Source organism: Lepus europaeus, chromosome 14 (assembly GCF_033115175.1).
Source record: "Lepus europaeus isolate LE1 chromosome 14, mLepTim1.pri, whole genome shotgun sequence".
NCBI lineage: Eukaryota > Metazoa > Chordata > Mammalia > Lagomorpha > Leporidae > Lepus > Lepus europaeus.
Window position 1 is genome coordinate 51,967,307 of NC_084840.1, and position 20,927 is coordinate 51,988,233.

At 39.8% G+C, this 20,927-nt stretch overlaps 1 protein-coding gene across 1 annotated transcript in view; it reads right to left on the bottom strand.

The window, feature by feature from the left end:
* The window catches only part of PCNX2 (pecanex 2), a 338,333-nt gene that overhangs the window by 240,597 nt on the left and 76,809 nt on the right, over nucleotides 1-20,927 (bottom strand). The window contains exons 10-12 of the mRNA XM_062210622.1: nucleotides 15,150-15,295; nucleotides 2,441-2,594; nucleotides 2,311-2,343 (exon numbers count right to left, since the gene is read on the bottom strand). Coding sequence (XP_062066606.1) covers nucleotides 2,311-2,343; nucleotides 2,441-2,594; nucleotides 15,150-15,295 — 333 coding nt within the window. The remainder of the gene's footprint in view (nucleotides 1-2,310; nucleotides 2,344-2,440; nucleotides 2,595-15,149; nucleotides 15,296-20,927) is intronic.

Here is a 20,927-nt window from a genome sequence, read left to right on the forward strand (position 1 = left end):
GCACCAACAGATCCAGAGCAGGAAGCCCAGGGTCTCTTTGTGAGGTAGCGCAAAGTTATAAGGATAAAAAGGAATGCGAAATGAAGAATAAGATTTCATCTCACATCTGTTAAAATGACTTTCATCAAAAAGACAAAAGATTATAATTGTTGATAAGGACGTGAAGGAAAGGGAACACTCTTGCACTTCTGGTGGGGATGCAAACTGTAGAACCATTGTGAAAAACAGTATGGAGGTTTCTCAGAAAAAACTAAATAGAATGTATGATCCAGCAATCCCACTTCTGGGTACACATCCAAAGGAAATGAAAACAGTTTCTCAAAGAGATACTGATACTCCTCTGTTCATTGCACTATTATTCCCAAAAGTCAAGATATGGTCATATTTGGACTGTTCAGTCTAAGTATTCATCAGAAAACAAGCTATGTATGTGAGGATACATCAAAATATTTCTGTAAATTGGAATTAAAAATTTTTGAAACCCAAGCATAGGTTTTTCATAAATATGCATTTTCCATCAGTGTTTTGAAAACCAGTTGTATTCATGAATTCACAATCTTTTACACCAAAATAAATTTGCCTTTCAATTTAACTTTGCCTAAAGGTTTTGAAGTCTCCATATGTGTATAGACACAGAGAAGGGAAATTATTTAGCCTTGAAAAAAGGACACCCTCGGAGCCGGCGCTGTGGTGCAGTGGGTTAACGCCCTGGCCTGAAGTGCCAGCATCCCTTATGGGAGCCGGTTCTAGTCCCGGCTGCTCCTCTTCTGATCCAGCTCTCTGCTATGGCCTGGGAAAGCAGTAGAAGATGGCCCAAGTCCTTGGGCCCCTGCACCCATGTGGGAGACCTGGAAGAAGCTCCTGGCTCCTGGCTTCAGATTGGCGCAATTCCAGCTGTTGTGGCCAATTGGGGAGTAAACCATCGGATGGAAGACTCTCTCTCTCTCTCTCTTTCTCTCTCTGCCTCTCCTCTCTCTGTGTAACTCTTTCAAATAAATAAACAAATCTTTAAAAAAAGAGAAAGAAAAAAGAATATCCTGGAATTCTCATCAACATGGATGAACCTGAAGAATTCTATGCTACATAAAACAAATCAGATGCAGAAAGACAAATACCTGATCTAATGGTGAACATGGAAAGTAAAACTCATAGGAGTAGATGGTGGTTACCAATGGGCTGGGGTGCAGGTGGTATGGGGAAAGATTACTGAAATTATATAAGATTCAATTAGATAGAAGTAATGCATCCTGGATTCCTATTCTATAGCATGACAATTACAGTATACCTTAAAGTTTTACTGTATACCTTAAAATTGCTAAAAGGTTCTGTGCTAAATGTTCTCACCACAAAGAAAAAATGAGATGACACATATGTTCATCAGCTTGATTATTCCACAACATAAATATATAAAATTATCACATTATACCCCAAAATATATACATCTTAAAAAACACAATAATTCATGCCTATAATAACTGACATTACCATTAATAACAGCTTTTTAATTGAACAATCCCTATGTGCCAGGCACAGTTCTAAGTACAATGCATGTACTATATAATTCCCATAGGCCTTTTATTAGTCTCATATTCACATTAGGGAAACTGAGGTATGGAAAAGACCAGTATCTTTTTTTTTTTTTTTTGACAGGCAGAGTTAGACAGTGAGAGAGAGACACAGAGAGAAAGGTCTTCCTTCAGTTGGTTCACCCCCCAAATGGCTGCCAGGGCTGGCACTGCGTCGATCCGAAGCCAGGAGCCAGGCGCCTCCTCCTGGTCTCCCATGCAGGTGCAGGGCCCAAGGACCTGGGCAATCCTCCGCTGCCCTCCTGGGGCCACAGCAGAGAGCTTGACTGGAAGAGGAGCAACCCGGACAGAATCTGGCACCCCGACCGGGGCTAGAACCCGGGGTGCCAGCGCCACAGGCGGGGGATTAGCCTAGTGAGCCTCGGCACCAGCTGAAAAGACCAGTATCTTGCTCAGGGTCAAACATTCAAGTGGAGGCATCAGAAAACAAAGGTGGGCTGGTTAAAGAATCTCAGTCTTCCCAATCAGGCCCTGGGTCTTTCCTGACATGGATCCAGTGTGACAGCAAAGACTCTCCATACGGTACATTCTCCCACTACTGCCCATACCTTGCACACCAGAACTTCACCACCATACACTGATTACTATTATTACTATTTATAAATTCAAAATGTAGATAAAGATATAGATGGAGATTTTGCCTTTTGAATAGATGTTGGCCTTTTTTTCCCTGTCTTCAATACAAGCAAATAAGATAAGCTACTTGCCTGCATTTGAAACTTACGTGGATCGGTGAGGCAGGATCAGGCTGAACGCTCTAAAAGACAAATCAGAAGTGTCTGTGTCATCATCTCACGAGTCAAGGCTACATTAGTAAGAGCACTTGTTAGTGAGAAGAATAGATGTGATCTTGCCTTTAACAGCGAGTACTGGCAGCTGGCCATGACGAGGCAGAAGAGGAGCACCCACATATCTTTGCAAAAGCCTTGGTTCAAGGTCAGAAATCCAAGAAGGGAAACCAGGACAATGAGTAAAATTGCTAGCACGTTCTCCTTGACATCTTCAGTTCTGTGTAAAACACATAGGTTAAAAAAAAAAAAAGGATGTTTTCCACTGCTAAACAGAGAATACCTGCAGTGATAGCAGAGAAATGAACTTAAGCAAGCCTATGTATTTGGTTATAGAATTTTAAAGATATCTTTCTTTCCTTGTTCCTTTGCTACATAAACAAACTCTGTATTTTTAACCCTAGATTTATGTTACTGAAACAAATAAGTAGAATTCTATTGGATCTCTTTGACCACTACATGAGTAGTTTGCCGCCCCCTTCCAGAAGCACAAAGAACACCAGATAGAGAATTGAGAGGGAGCTGCAACCTCCCAACAGGCCAGGAGGCCAGGCAGAGATGATCATGTTGAAACATCCCCTTGTGTGGGGCAGAGAGGTGGGTTGATCCAGAGGTGGGTGCACAAACGAATAAGTTAAGTGAGTTTCAGGATATTGATATTTAGTAGAAAACTTCCAAAGAAGGACAAGATGCAAGGTGGAGCTATGAGACAGTGTCGCTGAAATGGATTAAAGGAGGATGGTGTGGACTAAGTCAAGAAACAAAGGGTCTAGCATATTAGATTGGTCATTCACAAGAATTCTGAGTGTATTTTCTACCCAACCAATTTTTGCTAAAAGACATATTGGTCTTCATGGGTAAATTATGACATTTTTTAGACAGAGTAATTGGCTACTTCATGCCTGGCATGCAGGCAGTTGTGAGTATTTTAATTCATGGACTTTATGTTTTAGAGACACTTTAGATTCACAGCAGAACCAAAGGGAAAGCAGAGTCCCCACAGACACACGCACAGCCTCCTGGACCAGCAGCATCTATACCAGAGATACACTGTTTATAATTGATGAACCTACACTAAGAGTTCATTCTCACCCAAGTTCATGTTACCATAGGTTCACTCTTGGTGTTGTACATTCATGGATCTTGACAAGCTTACCACAGCATATATGCAACATAATGGTATCACAGAGCAGTTTCACTAACCTAAATATTCACGGTGCTACACCTGTTCATTCCTCCCTTCCCCTAACTCCTAGCAACCACTGATTTTTGTATTGCCTCCATAGTTTGGCCTTTTCCAGAATGCTATATAGTTGGAATCAAACAGTAAGTAACCATTACAGATTGACTTCTTTCACTGAGTAATATACATTTAAGTTTCCTCCAAGTCTTAAAAAGTTTACTCATTAGGTAAGCAGTGCCATGATTAAGGCTGCACTTTAGACAGACAGCTTATTTCTTTGTGTCTCAGATAACATTTCATTGTATGGCTGTACTGTAGTTAATTTACCCACTTACCCATTGAAGGACATCTTGGTTCCTTCCAGTTCTGGTAGTTATGACTAAATCTGCATAAACATTCATGTGCAGGTTTTTGAACAGACATAAGTTTTCAACTGATTTAGAAAACTACCAAGGAACACAACTGCTAGATTATGTGTGGTAAGAATAAGTTTAGTTTTGTAAGAAACTGTAGAATTTTTTTCCAAAGTAGCTGTATCATATTGAATTCCCATCTGCAAAGAATGTGCACCCCAGTTGCTCCATATCATTGCCAGCATTTGGTGTTGTCAATGTTTCTGGCTTTTCATTACTCTAATATGTGTGTAGTGGCATTCCATTGTTTCAATTTGCAACTCCCTAATGACACATGATGTGGAACATCTCTCCACACACTTATTTATCTTTTGTGCATCTTCTTTGGTGTGGTGCCTATTCAAACCCTAAACCCATTTTGGGGTTGTTCATTTTCTTGCTGCTGAGTTTAAATGTTTACTATGTATTTTGGATAATGGTCCTTTGTCACAGGTGTCTTTTGTAAATATTTTCTTCTAGTCTGTGGAACATTTCTAATAGGTGAGCAAATAAACAATCTAGGTATCTATCATCCAATGAATGGATAAAGAAAATGTGGTATATATACAAAATTCAGTATCATTCTGCTGTAAAAAAGAATGAAATTCTAGCATTTGCAGCAAAATGGACACAACTGGAGGACATCATGTTGAATGAAATAAGCTGGACCCAGAAAGACAAATACCACATGTTCTCCTTTATGTGAGAGCTAAAATTTTTAAAAAACAAACAAAAAAGAAAGGTCTGTGTGTTATCAGTATTACTGCAAATATAGTACTGTAAAACTTTGTTTTACAATTTGTCAAACCAATGGTTAAGAATATTATACTACTACAGTTTTAATGACCTGTGATTCTTTAATATTTACTACATAAGAGTGAAATGGGGGGGGGGTGGTGGAAGGGAGCCTGATGCTGTGGCACAGCGAGTAAAGCTGTTGCCTGTTGCACTGGCATCCCATATGAGCACAGGTTCAAGTCCTGGCTGCACTTCTTCAGATTCAACTCCCTGCTAAGGCACCTAGGAGGACAATGGGAAATGGCACAATCCCCTGAGCACCTGCACCCATCTGTGAGATCCAGAAGAAGCTCCTGGCTCTGGCTTCAGCCTGGCACAGTCCCAGCTGTTGTGACCATTTGGGGAGTGAATCAGCAGATGCAAGATCTCTCTGTCTCTGTCTCTCTCTGCAAATTTGTCATTCAAATAAATAAGTAAATCTTTAAAAAATAGTGCAATGGTCATTTTCCCATTCAATTATTGTTATAGTTGTTGTCTATATTCCCATTAAACTAGGGTCTTTTTGTTTTTACTTGCTAAACTTCTTATTCAGTTAAGTATTAAGGCTTTTTACTATAGTATAAAATGCGTTATCACAAAAACTAAACAAAAAAGAAAGGGAGAAGGAATTAGGGTGTGAGGAAGAGCAGGGAGGAAAGGAGAATGGGAATATCATATGTCCTTATAATTATATCTACAAATCACATTGAATCTATTAAAAACTAATTAAAATAAAAAATGACAAAAAAAAAAAACTTGTAAAAGAAAAAAAAAAACAGGTGAGCAAATAAATGAACAACAACAACAAAAAAAAACCAAGATTAAATCTAATGCTGAGGGGCCAGCACCATGGCTTAGAGGGTAAAGCTGCTGCCTACAGTGCTGGCATCCTATAAAGGTGCCTGTTCAAGTCCCAGCCACTCCACTTCTGATCTAGCTCTCTGGTATGGTTTGGGAAAGCAGTAGAAGATGGCTCCAAGTACCCGCATGGGAGACCCGGAAGAAACTCCTGGCTCCTTGCTTTGGATCAGCGCAGCTCCGGCTGTTGCGGCCATCTGGGGACTGAACCAGCAGATGGAAGAACTTTCTCTCTGCCTCTGCTTCTGCCTCTTTGTAACTCTTTTAAGTAAATAAATAAATCTTTAAAAAAAGAAAAACTAATGCTGACACTTGATGCTCAGAGAGTAATAACTAAGTACAAAACTCTTGAGGAAACACGTAAGTGTAGGCATCATTTGAGAGGGACATTTTATACATAATTGAAGAGAAAAAACTATGGATATGGATATAAATTTCAGAGATTTGAAGAAATAGAAAAATAAATGACTAGGAAAAAAAAAAAAAAAACAAGCCAAGCTGGACTTGCTAAGAATATGGCCATGGGATTTCCACAGATTGGAAAGCAGAGAAAACAGTCAAGAGATGGAGTGTAGGGACCAGTGCTGTGGCGTAGCAAGTAAGCTGGCATCCCATATGGACGTCGGTTCGAGTCCCGGCTGCTCCTCTTCTGATCCAGCTCTCTGCTATGGCCTGGAAAAGCAATAGAAAATGGCCCAAGCTCTTGGACCCCTGCATCTGTGTGGGAGACCCAGAAGAAGCTCCTGGCTCCTAGCTTCAGATCAGCACAACTCTGGCCGTTGCAGCCATCTGGGTAGTGAACCAGTGGATGGAAGACCTCTCTCTCTCTCTGCCTCTCCTCTTCCTGTGTAACTCTGATTTTCAATAAAATAAAATAAATCTTAAAAAAAAGAGAGATGGAAAGTAATGATCAATTCCGATCGGACTGCAGCTGACATATTACTGAAAAATAAAAGCAAGGTGGAAAGGTAACACAGAAACATGTAGAAATGTCAAATATTCAGATACCATGATGTTCAACTTTCTGGAAAATCAAAACATACTAGGTGAAAAGGGAAATTTGTGTGCCTTTTATTATACATAATCTATTTTTACATTTCTTTTTTTTAGTTTAGGACTATAAAATTCATTACATATTTTTCATTGTAATTAATATCTATGTTCCTAGGAACAAAACAAAACAAACAGTTCATGAAAATACACTTTTTCTATCTGACAGGAAAGAATAAAGTTCCCAAAAAGTTTTTTTCCCATATTCTCCTCCACTTAGACTCCATTCCTCTATCTACAGCCCCATATCACTCCCCTCCCTTGGTTTCTCTTGTATCTTACATTTTAAAATTAGGTTAAAAATTTATTCAATAGGAGCCGGCGCTGTGGTGCAGCGGGTTAACGTCCTGGCCTGCAGCGCCGGCATCCCATATGGGCGCCGATTCTAGTCCCAGCTGCTCCTCTTCTGATCCAGCTCTCTGCTGTGGCCTGGGAAAGCAGTGGAAGATGGCCCAAGTCCTTGGGCTCCTGCACCCATGTGAGAGATCTAGAAGAAGCTCCTGGCTCCTGGCTTCAGATCAGCACAGCTCCAGCTGTTGCAGCCAATTGGGGAGTGAGCTAGTAGATGAAAGATCTCTCTCTTTCTCTGCCTCTCCTCTCTCTGTGTAACACCGACTTTCAAATAAATAAATAAATAAATAAATATTTTTTAAAAAATTTATTTAATAGGCAAGGAGTGCCAAGATTAAGACTGCACATTAACTTTGGCCACAGAATCAGCCCTTAAGGCACTCAGTTATGGCTAAAAAGCCCAGGAGAGCATTTTTGGCATGGAAAGCCAAGCCATTGTGGCAAAAAATGACCTACTTGAAAGATCTCTGTGAGTGAGATCCCGATAGAAAGAAGGAGCCATGAAAAAAGGAGGTATCTTTCTCTGAAGGGAGGAGAGAACTTCCACTTTGATTATGGCCCTGTCTAAATAATGCCAGAGTTTGTGGACTCAAGAGACTCCCACAGCCATGGCAGCTCATAACAAGAGCCTTGGGTGATCACTGACATCATAACTAAGAGTGTCCATTGTTAAATCAACAACAGGAGTCACTGTGCACTTGCTCCCCCACATAGGACCTCTGTCCTTAATGAGTTGTACTATGAGAATTAATGGTAAAACTAGACTTCAAACAGTACTTTATACTTTGTGTGTCTGTGTGGGTGCAAACTGTTGAAATCTCTACTTAGAATAGAGTTGATCTTCTGTATATAAAGATAATAAAAAATGAATCTTAATGAAGAATGGGATGGGACAGGGAGTAGGAAGTGGGATGGTTTGGGGGTGGGAGGACAGGTATGGGGGAAGAACTGCTATAATCCAAAAGCTGTACCTATGAAATTTATATTAAATAAAAGCTTTCTATAAAAAAAGAAACTAAACAGAAAAAAAAAAGGACTGCACATTAGAAAGATTTATTTACAGAGGTATACAGGGTGCCCTGGATGGGAAAGGGACCAGGATAAGGATAAATAGCACTGCTATGAGAAGCTGGAGGACCTGGGAAAGTGGCATGACTGGGGAATCGGAGGATGTGTGACTAAGACAAAGTTCAGAAAGAGGCAGAAAGAAACTTTCGATCATTACCAAATGAGATATGTATAATGAAAGCTGGGATGAAAATGTGAAGATGATTGCAAGATTTTCATCTTAAGAGGAAAAAACCATGGTAGAATCAATGGTGGGATTTTGGAAGGGCTGCTGATGTGCAAAGGGAAAGTTGGTTCATTGATTCATGCAACAAAGGTGCCAGCACTTGGAACAATACTGATGGAGCTTCCTTTCTGGGAGGTAGTGCCATAAAGTAAGCATGAACCAAAAAAAAAAAAAGGGGGGGGGGTATATATTATATAGTACATGAGGATGCTAAATGCAATAGAACAAAGTGAAAAGAAAGGCAAGAGATTTGGCTGTGCAGATGTCTGTAGGGAGAATGTCCCAGGCAGAGGGAACTGCCAATGCAAAGGTCTTGAAGCTGGAAGAGTTCCTGGCATGGTTGAAGATCAATAGGGAGGCCAGCAGAGGTAGAGACGAGTGAGCAATGAGAGGAGGTAAGCTCAGGGAGCAAAAAGAGACGGCTAGGAAATGGAGGACTTGTGGTCTCAGGATATCATCATGAAATTTAACCTAGAAACTGGAAGGATGGAGTGGTCATCAGCCGAGATGGGGGGAGATCACAGGTGGAGCAGGTGTGGGTGAGTTTGAGAGAAAGAGCTCAGTTTTGAAAAATGATCATGTCAGTTTGATAGTTAGATATACACACCTGGAATTCAGGAGATAGATCCAAGTTGGGGACACAAATCTGAGTCATCAGCATATTGACAGTATTTAAAACCACAAGACTCAATGCAATCACCAATGAAAAGAGGGAAGACAGAAATAAAGACCAAGAGATGTGTGGCATCTCAAGATTCCAACTCAAAAGATCAAGAGGCATAGAAGCTTTTTAAAACCTTCCTGTGAAGGAGCAAACATCAAGACAGAAAGAAAACTAAGTCCTAGAAGTCAATATGAGAAAGTCTACCCAGAAAGAAGGTAGGAGACGGTGCTGTAGCATAGCAAGTAAAGCCGCCACCTGCAATGCCAGCATCCCATATGGGCACAGGTTCAAATCCAGGATGCTCCACTTCTGACCCAGCTCTCTGCTATGGCCTGGGAAAGCAGTAGAAAATGGCCAAGTTTGTGGGCCCCTGAACCCGCATGGGAAGACCCACAGGAGGTTCCTGGCTCCTGGTTTCAGATCAGTGCAGCTCCAGCTGTTTTGGCCAATTGGGGAGTGAACCAGTAGATGGAAGACCTCTCTCTCTCTCTGCCTCTCTTTCTCTCTCTGTGTAACTCTTTCAAATAGAAAAATAAATCTTAAAAAAAAAAAAAGGAAGAAGATAAACTCTGTCAAATGCTGCAAAGGGATCTAGTCAAATGAGGAATGAAGAATGGGGCCAATGGTGGCTGTGGTCAGGGCAGAATCAATGGAATCCTGGGGTCTGGAGAGTCTGAATGGAATGAAATTATGGCAACAAGCATGTGCAACACTTCAAGAGTTTTGTTATGAATAGAGAAATGGACTGTGGAACAGAGAAAGTGAGGGCAAGAAAGGATTTTTAAGGAGAGTAGATATTGAGAGCATGTTTTCATGACAATGAGTTCAGTTTGAACAATATGAATGAGTTTCTCTCTACTTGTCATGTGGCTATCACCTTCTCTGATTTAACACAATGGAACTTCTAAGAGTTCAAGAAAGATGAAAATAAAAGATAAGCTTATTTTATTGCAAATTTTTTTTGAAATTTCATATATATAGATATATGTAAGATCTTCAAGGTTCATAGTAAACGTGTATTATGAAAAAATACATGTGGGTTTCAAAATTTTTCAAAATAACCTTATCTTTGAATTCCTTTTTCCAAGAATTTTAAGAAGGGCCTACAAATCTCTGTGCTGCTTCTTCAGAAAATCCTTTTGCATATACCACTTCTAACAGCAGTCTCCTTCCTCTGCCAGGATTTTCTATTTCAGGTTTTTACATGTATCTTTCATGGCACCTAACAGAACTTGCTGTTCCCCCACAAGAATGTAAGCTCCGCCAGGGAAGATACCAAGGTCCTCTTATTCACCACTCTCAATCAGGTGCCAAATACAGACCATTTCATAGAGTAGGTAATCAGGTAAATATTTGTTGAATGAATGAATGAAAAGTTGAAATGATGCACAGATGGGCAATTTCTTATTTTGAATGCTAACCAGATGAACTAGATAAATGAAAATAAAACCTTGGTATTTTGCAGGAAGGGATAATGGAGGAATAAGAAAAAAATAATAAGAGAAAATAAACAAGAACAGAATAAGTCCAAAAATATCTGAGTAGAATTGATAGAGAACTGAAAGCTAATAGAAGAGATGGCAATTATAGGAACCACAAAGCTGCTATTCAGAAACTAAGGAAACATTTTCAGAGTAGAATAGCCTGAATCCAAGAGTGAAGTTAGAAACTACCAGGCAGGAGACCCTAACCTAGGGGAGATTATAGCAATGGTTTAGTGCTTACTACTTACTGATTTCTTCCCCTCTGTGCCCAGTGCCTACAGTTTGGTTTTCATTGTATATACTTTTACTTTCCAAACTTGAAATTTTGGTAATTTAAGTTCATTCATCCACACATGACTTTAAATATAATGCCTCTAACTGAATATCAAGGTAATTTATTTATACCTTAAAAACTTGGCTATCATGAAATATAAAATTCTTGTGAATATTCCTGTTTTCTTCAGTTCTGAAAGATCTCAGCACTCCTAATTAAACGATGAGCTGTTTGAGTCATAGGTCTGAAAATCTGCATTCTTACAGAGCTCCGCACATGGATCTGACCCAAGCCAAGTTTGGGGATGTCATTCCTTACAATGTTCCCCAATTGCTCCTGCTTTCTAGGTAAGTATTTTGAGTTTCTTCTCCATTCCAACTATGAGCTATAGGTCCATGCAGTCCTTCTCTTCTGCTTAATTGACTCTGAACTGGAAAACCAGGTCAACAATTGTTCTAGGTAGGATTTTGTGGCTCTATAGGACGGGTGTGGCACCCATGAATTAAATGACCTAAATTTTAGTATCTGGATTAACAATGTCTCCTTTGACTGTCCTAATTTTATTTTATTTTTACTTATGTTTCTTTTTTCTGGGCTCTGGACCACATTACAGCTAATAATAATGATAATAACAACAACTAATATTTAAAGAACTCTTTTTATTGCCTAAATTTATTACTCTTCACAAATTCCCTATGATATAGGTTATCCTCATTTGATAGAAATCTGAGGCACAGAGAGGCTATAGTCATTGCAAGATCACAGCATTAAAAATTAGTAGGTCAGGCTCCGGCACTATGGCATAGTGGGTAAAGCCATCACCTGCAGTGCTGGTATCATAGATGGGGGCCAGTTCGAGTCCCAGCTGCTCCACTTCCAATCCAGCTCTCTGCTATGGCCTTGGAAAGCAGTTGAGGATGGCCCAAGTGCTTGGGCCCCTGCACCCATGTGGGAGACCTGGAGGAAGCTCCTGGCTCCTGGCTTTGGATTGGGCCAGCTCCAGCCATTGCAACTATCTGGGGAGTGAACCAGTAGATGGAAGACTTCCCTCTCTCTGTCTCTGCCTCAACCTCAGTGTAACTTTGCCTTCAAATAAATAAATAAATCTTTAAAAAAATTAGTGGGAACTGTGTTCAATTCCCAAAGGTTAGGGTGAGCATTTAGTAAAGCAGTTAAGACACTACTTGGATGGCAACATCCCACACTAGAGTTCATGGCTTGAGTCCCACCTCTGCTCCTGATTCCAGCTTCCTGTTAACAGATACAAGTAGCAGAAACCGTCTAAGTGTTCACAGTGAGGCCACAGCCTCCTGAATATCAGACATGGCTGCAGTCCTGCTCTGTTCCCCACACCAATGAAGGAACTATAGATAAGCATGGATATGGGGTGGTGCTGTCTCAGTCATACCTGAGCATAAAAAAATAAAATAAAATTCATTGTGAATTACAAGAAAAATGGTTAGAACCATAAAACTAAATACTTTTCAAATCTGCAGTAGTATTCTTTATCACTTTTAGATTCAATGTGATCTTCAATTAACTATTTTGTTAATGCATAGATTTTAAGAAAGCAAGCAGAGAAATCTACAGAAATATTTGTCTTTAACATGAAGAGTTAACACAAGCTAGCCCTTTAGTAATTTGTTTTTAACAGAAAAAAAACTAATATCTCAAAAAATTCCTCATCTAAAAGCATGTATTATCTTGGATTATTAGTTAAGTATTAAATGTTGCTCTTAAGTGTGTGCCCTGTGGGTAACAGCACTGTTATAAAAACCATTATAACTCCATTCTCTGACTCATGGGTCCTGAAATTTACTGTTGTAATTTTGCATGACTATCTTTTTTTGTATGTGATCACACCACTGAAGACATTGGTATAACAAATAGTCACTTGGGGACCAACAATAGTAAGGCAGGCAAGCAGGCAAGCAGCCATGTCGTTGTCTGCACTATCTAGCCTTGCACTATGAAACCCAGCATTTGTTAACGACAGTATTAATAATAGCATCTTATATTTTCAAACCAACCTCCATATCACTACACAGCCCTTAAAGATGGCAATCCTGTCATTTGCACATCTTGAAGGAGGGGAAGATAGAAACAGGAAGTCCCTACCCTGCCCCCTCCCTAGCATGCCATAACCAACCTTCACTTCATCTCATTTCTCTCCCCTCCCAGCCACCACATCTCCAACCCTGTAGCCTTTTTTTCTTTAAGGCCATAGTAAGAGGAGGTAAGAAATAGGGAAAGAGTTTAATGGAAAATTTAATATTCAAGTTAGTGTACATCAGAGTGAAAAATTAGAATTCAAGTTGTTCAGGAAAGAGCTAGAAATCACCCACTTTCATCATCCCTCCTGTCCCCAAGCCCACACCCAGTCAAGCCAAGCCTGTGCTACAGATAGAACCCCAGACTTTCATACAAAAATGAGGATAAATGTGAATGGTCAAAGGGTAATACTCTCCCCATGGTTAAACTTAAATTCAAACCATGTTACCTAATCCTTACCTCTCCCATCGGTAGCCGTGAAATTACAATTTTTTGTCACAATCTCACTGTTTAGACTTTGGGTTCACAACAAAAGAGGTATATACCTGGGAAATGTCCCAGGAGACCCTAACAAGAGCAGTTTTCTTTCAAAAGTGTGCACTGTCATGTCCCCATTGTATCTTTTTTTTTTTTAACTTTTATTTAATGAATATAAATTTCCAAAGTACAGCTTATGGATTACAATGGCTTTCCCCCCATAACTTCCCTCCCACCCGCAACCCTCCCCTTTCACGCTCCCTCTCCCCTTCCATTCACATCAAGATTCATTTTCAATTATCTTTATATACAGAAGATCAGTTTAGTATATATTAAGTAAAGATTTCAACAGTTTGCACCCACATAGAAACACAAAGTGAAAAATACTGTTTGAGTACTAGTTATAGCATTAAATCACAACGTACAGCACATTAAGGACAGAGATCCTACATGAGGAGGAAGTGCACAGTGACTCCTGTTGCTGACTTACAAATTGACACTCTTGTTTATGGCATCGGTACTCACCCTAGGCTCTTGTCATGAGTTGCCAAAGCTATGGAAGCCTTTTGAGTTCACCGACTTTGATCATATTTAGACAAGGTCATAGTCAAAGTGGAAGTTTTCTCCTCCCTTCAGAGAAAGGTACCTCCTTCTTTGATGACCTGTTCTTTCCACTGGGATCTCACTCACAGAGATCTTTCATTTAGGTCATTTTTTTTTTTTTTTTTTTTTTTTGCCAGAGTGTCTTGGCTTTCCATGTCTGAAATACTCTCATGGGCTTTTCAGCCGGATCCAAATGCCTTAAGGGCTGATTCAGAGGCCAGAGTGCTGTTTAGGACATCTGCCATTGTATAAGTCTGCTGAGTATCCCGCTTCCCATGTTGGATCATTCTCTCCCTTTTTTGTTCTATCGGTTAGTATTTTCAGACACTAGTCTTGTTTATGTGATCCCTTTGATTCTTAGTCCTATAATTATGATCAACTGTGAACAGAAATTGATCAAATGGACTAGTGAGATAGCATTGGTACATGCAACCTTGATGAGATTGAATTAGAATCCCCTGGTATGTTTCTAACTTTACCGTTTGGGGCAAGTCAGCTTGAGCATGTCCCAAATTGTACATCTCTTCCCTCTCTTATTCCCACTCTTATATTTAACATGGATCACTTTAAGAGACTATTGGAACTCATAGAAGAGTTTGGCAAAGTAGCAGGATATAAAATCAATGCACAAAAATGAACAGCCTTTGTATACACAGGAAATGCCACAGCTGAAGAACTTCTAAGATCAATACCATTCACAATAGCTACAAAAACAATCAAATACCTTGGAATAAACTTAACCCAGGATGTTAAAGATCTCTATGATGAGAATTACAAAATTTTAAAGAAAGAAATAGAAGAGGATACCAAAAGATGGAAAAATCTTCCATGCTCATGGATTGGAAGAATCAACATCATCAAAATGTCCATTCTCCCAAAAGCAATTTATAGATTCAATGCCACACCAATCAAGATACCAAAGACATTCTTCTCAGATCTAGAAAAAATGATGCTGAAATTCCTATGGAGATGCAGGAGACCTCGAATAGCTAAAGCAATTTTTGTACAACAAAAACAAAGCCGGAGGCATCACAATACCAGATTTCAGGACATACTACAGGGCAGTTGTAATCAAAACAGCATGGTACTGGTACAGAAACAGATGGATAAACCAATGGAACAGAATAGAAACACCAGAAATCAATCCAAACATCTACAGCCAACTTATATTTGATCAAGGATCTAAAACCAATTCCTGGAACAAAGACAGTCTATTTAATAAATGGTGCTGGGAAAACTGGATTTCCACGTGCAGAAGCATGAAGCAAGGCCCATTGTATCTTTTTTACAGTACCTTTGCATGCTCAGTTGCTTACCGATCAAGTAACGCCAACAAGGTGAGTCGATCATACCAGACTTTAATCCACTTGCCAGGGAAAATGATAAATTTGTAAAATTGCTCTCGGTTAAATTTTCCTTGTGTCGAAGAACATGATGAGTCTTCCAGATCCTGACTCACATGCTTTTAGATACCGAAAGAAATAAGAAATAAAGAGCTTCATATCAGCATGCCATTGTTACAAACAAACATCATAATTTAAAAATACAAAAAAGCAAATGTTCAAATTCTGAAATGTAAACACTCATTTAATGGATACTTAGGAATAGTACAGTAACCAACTTTAAAGGCCTTGCACAGCAACACTCTCCAATTCCATTATAATGTACCATTAATTATGCTACTCATCATATCTAAATACTGCTCTTCATTAAGGTTAAGACACTGCCATGAACGTCATTCCTATGAAAGATAAGAGTTCAACAAAACTCAACAAAGCATCTCAAATGGCTTAATTTTTTTTATTAATTTTTTTTTATTTTTTTGACAGGCAGAGTGGACAGTGAGAGAGAGAGACAGAGAGAAAGGTCTTCCTTTGCCGTTGGTTCACCCTCCAATGGCCGCCACGGCTGGCGGGCTGCGGCCGGCACACCGCGCTGATCCGAAGCCAGGAGCCAGGTGCTTCTCCTGGTCTCCCATGGGGTGCAGGGCCCAAGGACTTGGGCCATCCTCCACTGCACTCCTGGGCCATAGCAGAGAGCTGGCCTGGAAGAGGGGCAACCGGGACAGAATCCGGCGCCCCGACCGGGACTAGAACCCGGTGTGCCAGTGCCGCAAGGCGGAAGATTAGCCTGTTGAAATGGCTTAATTTTTGAGAAATGTGTCATTTAATATAATGTAATGAAAAATATTCAAATTTTACTAACAGAAAAAGAATGTCCATTGACAACACCTAGATCACTGGTGAAGCATGCTTTAAGAAAAATGAAATATTTGGGTTCAAAAACTAAATCAATACAACCGAAACACAGAAAGACTCAGATTCAGATTTTAGAAGTTTTAACCCCAAATTTATCCATAATTAGCTCTAAACCAATTGCAGTGGAAATGAATTCAATTGTGAAACAAAAGTAATCTTCATTGATCTATGAAATAAGTAAGGTGGGACACTTAGGAGCCGGCATGAGGCTAGAAACAGGAATGTACTAAAGAATACAGAAGTGGTGGGGACGGTGCCATGGCTCACTTGGCTAATCCTCTGCCTGTGGTGCCGGCATCCCATATGGGCACTGGGTTCTAGTCCCACTGCTCCTCTTCCAGTCCAGCTCTCTGCTGTGGCCTGAGAAGGCAGTGGAGGATGGCCCCAGTGCTTGGGTGCCTGCATCCACCTGGGAGACCAGGAAGAAGCACCTGGCTCCTGGCTTTGGATCGGAGCAGCGCCGGCCGTGGCGGCCATTTGGGGAGTGAACCAATGGAAGGAAGACCTTTCTCTCTGTCTCTCTCTCTCTCTCTCACTGTCTAACTCTGTCAAAAGAAAAAAAAAAAAAAAGAATACAGAAGTGGGGCCGGCGCTGTGGCATGGTGGGTTGGTGGGTTGGTGGGTTGGTGGGTTAAAGCCCCAGCCTGCAGTGCTGGCATCCCATATGGGCGCCGGTTCCAGCCCCAGCTGCTCCTCTTCCGATCCATCTCTCTGCTGTGGCCTGGGAAAGCAGTAGAAGATGGCCCACATCTTTGGGCCCCTGCACCTGCGTGGGAGACCTGGAAGAAGCTCCTGGCTCCTGGCTTCAGATCAGCTCAGCTCTGGCCATTGTGATCATCTGGGGAGTGAACCAGCAGAATGGAAGACCTCTCTCTCTCTGTCTCTACCTCTCTCTGTAACTCTGTCTTTCAAATAAATAAAATAATTCTTTTAAAAAAAATACAGAAGATAGTACAGACAAAATCAGATGCTGATTACATCAAGACAAGGCAATACACACACTAAAGAAGACGCAGGCTCAACTCTGGAGAAGCAATGGGGACAAGGACCTTGATGAAGTGAAACCAAAGAAATTTGCCCAAGGAAGAGCACAAAAAGCAGGAAGGAGAAAACACTTGAAAGGAGGAAAATCAAAACTTACCTGTTCTGACACCTAATATCCCAATTTAAAGTGTGATCGGTTAAACAAACCGTTACTATGCCAAGGGATTATATTTGCAATTAAAAAATCAATTAATATTTACTTCATGTATATTATCAGTGAGGAATAAAATGTTCCATACTGCTAAGTTTCCCAGAAAAAAAACAATTACTCTCTTAAACTGGATGTATTAAATATTCACTCTGATACAGCTACCTTCCAAAATTACGTGATTTGATCTCTGTGCTCTTAAATACCATCTATAAAGTGCAGTTCAGCATTTTCTTGCTGTGTCATGCACTCAGTGTTCACAGAGCACTAAATCAGTGAAAGGCCCAAAGACTCTGAAGTGCTTAGAGTGCGTTGTGTATATTTATTAACACTAGGGACCATACTTTAAAATAGTTTAATTATTAAATAAAAGCAAATACATATGTTAAAAATGTGTATAAGGTACAACAAAAGTAAATGAATATATGGGTATCACCCAGAATAAGAAAAACTAAGTCATCATTAGCACTGAAGTTCATGGATGTCAAGTCCCCAGTCCCATCACCTTGCTTCCCCCCTTCCTGATATTTGGGAATTAACATTCCCTGTCTTTTCCTATTTTGCTATTTTTACATCCAAAATCTCTAGATTCCTGTTTTGTGGCTTTTACTTTATAGATGTGAAATTATAGTTTGTGTATCTTTTGCAACTTTCTTATTACTTTTTTCCCACTTGACAGTATGTTCCTTAAATTGATCAGGTTGTGTTTTATTACTGTAACCTAGATTTCCATAGCTGTGTAGTATTCCATTATATGGATATGCTATAGTCTACTTATCTATTTTATTGTTGTACATTTAAAAGTTCCTTTTTTCAAATTTTGGCACCTATGAACATTCTTGGACAGGTCTCCTAGCCAAATGCATAAAAACTTCTTTAGAATATGCACCTGGGAATGGAACTGCTAGAAATATAAAATGTTCAACTTTACTCGAAAACAAGCTATTTGACTTTCCCAGGAAACACACATATTTATAAATAATGGAGTTGCTGGGTATGGAAATGTTCAGTTACCAGATAATATCAAAATTATTTTCTAAAGTGGTTCTGTCAGTTTATATTCCCACCAATAACTTAACAAATGTCTTTTCACTCCACATTCTCACCAACTTGATAGTGTCAGGCAATTTTTAATTTATGTGATCTTCAATGGACTACTTATTTATCTTTGATTTGTTTGTACTTGTATATGTATATATGGGTATGCATGTATGTGTATGTGTGTATATCTGTACATGTGTGTGTATACACTCATATGAGTTTTTGCTACTTATAGTCTCAATCCCTTCTTTTATTTCCTTCTACACATTAAATATACTGAATTCATCTTTCAAATCTTATAATTACAATTTCTAATTTCAATGAAAGTCTCTTTCCACTGTCTGTTGACTTTTGCCCATAGTGGCATGTTCTCTTGTATCCTGCATAATTTTTCACTTAACTGCATTTTTCTTGGGTCTTTATTTATGTGAATTATTTGAAAGCTATATCGAGTTATGTTATTCTAGTTAAAATTTATTTTTCTTTCCTTTTTAGGCACTAGAAGGCACAACTACTCTAGTACCATTTGAGATTCTTCATTTGGACCATTCATGTGAATGAAGGATGCAAACCTCCACGGAGGTTATCCTGTTGGCTGAAGTCTTAGGAGACATTTCTGTCCTTTCATTCAACACAAAGATTTGAGGTTAGCAGTTTTCCGTGCAATCCCTTAGTGGGGATGCAATGATTTAGTGTGTGAGATTCCAGATTAAGCAGAGAGGCACCTATTAGACATCCCACCTTGGGCTTTCTCTCCTATTCTCTGTGTACTGAGATAATTAAAACCAAAGCTCCCATTCATCTCCTCCTCCACTGTTTGGTTCTTGCTTGTCATTTCTTGCTACTATCCACAAGCCTTCTCTAGATGAACCAGCCCTTCTAGATCTTCTACTGCTAGTCTCTATGTTTTCAATTATGGAAAAAGTAAACAACATAAAATTTATAGTCATCAATTTTTATATTTATTTACTAATTTTTATTTATTTAAAAGGCAGAATGAAACAGAGACAGAAAAAGCAAAGGGTGAGAGAAAGAGAGAGAGAGAAAGATCTTCCATCTGCTGATTCATTCCCCAAATACCCACAATAGTCAGTCCAAAGCTAGGAACTCCATCTAGGTCTCCCACATAGGTGGCAAGGACTCAAGTACTGTGGCCTCTCAAGTACATCAGTGGAAGTGACACTTGATCCCAGGCACTCTGATATGGGATGTGGGCTTCTCAGCAGCAGTGGCTTAACACAGTGTGCCACAATGCCCTCCCCTTAACTATTTTTAAGTATAAAATTCAGTAGTTCTAACTATGCTTCTGTTCACATTGTTGTGCAACACCTCTCTAGAACTCTTTTATCTTGCGAAACTGAAACTTTGTACCTGTTGGACAACACCCCCATTTTCTCTCCCCTAACTCCTGGCAAACATCATTCAACTTTCTGTCTCTAGGGATCCGAATAATCTATATATCCTGTGTACATGAAATCATATAGCATTTGTCCTTTTATATGACTGGTTTAGTTCAGTCCTTGAGGTTCATCCATGTTGTTGTATGTGTCAGAATCTCCTTCCTTTTGAAGGCTGAATAATATTCCATTTATGTGTATACCACATTTTGTTTATGCATTCGTCTGTCGGTAGAAACTTAGATTGTGTCTACCCCTTCGGTATTGGGAGTAATACTGCTATGAGTATGGGTGTGCAAATCTCTCCTCAAGATCCTACTTTCAGTTCTTTCAGATCTGCACCAGGAAGTGGGATGGCTGGATCATCTGCATAAGTATTTATCTACTTTTTCCCTGGACTTCTCCAGAATCTATTTGAAGTGGGCTCTAGTTTCCTGTAAAGTGACAAACATAAGACCTAGGAGACTGAAAAGAAGGTCAATGACAAGGAATGGAATGACAAGGGACAGAACAGCAGCCCTGGAGTGGTACTGTCTGTAAAGGCAGTACATATTTCTCTCCAGTTCATAAAGCAGAAGGTCACACGGGGCAGACGTAAGCCTCTTCCCCTCACTCAGGAAAGCCACTGATGCCGAAGCACCTGGCACACATGAGCGCAGCACAGCTGCTCTGTGAGGGACACTGCAGAACTCTCTGAGAAAGCAGATTTCACCACGTCCCCATTCCCACATGTGAATTCACTGACTCAGCCTATGGAGCATAGAGTTCAGAATATAAAATATTAATGCAAAAGGCACTTGAAGGGAAGGCTGATTCATCACAATGCAATATATAATGGGTTAGGCTATTGAGAGTTGAAATCGTTAAGAGCTACTTTTGTCTGGATTCTATTCCAACGTAAAAAAGAATACCATAGAAACTGCCTGGTGTCATGTCAGCAGGAAGAGCTTCTTCTTTTAATGATGGTAAACTTGTGGTTCATAGTAAACCTCCATTCTGAAAGAGATCCTTTTATTTGATGCCCCATAAAGAAAGTGCAGGCAAGAAATCCATGCAAAAGTAACCATGGCTTATTGTCTTGTGATGTGGGAATCCACATATCGTATATAAATAGGTCAAGGGTAAACACCAGCCAAAAGATAACAGCATTCTTCCAAACAGAAAGAAAACCACATCCATAAGTTGAAGTTCAATATTACACCCTTA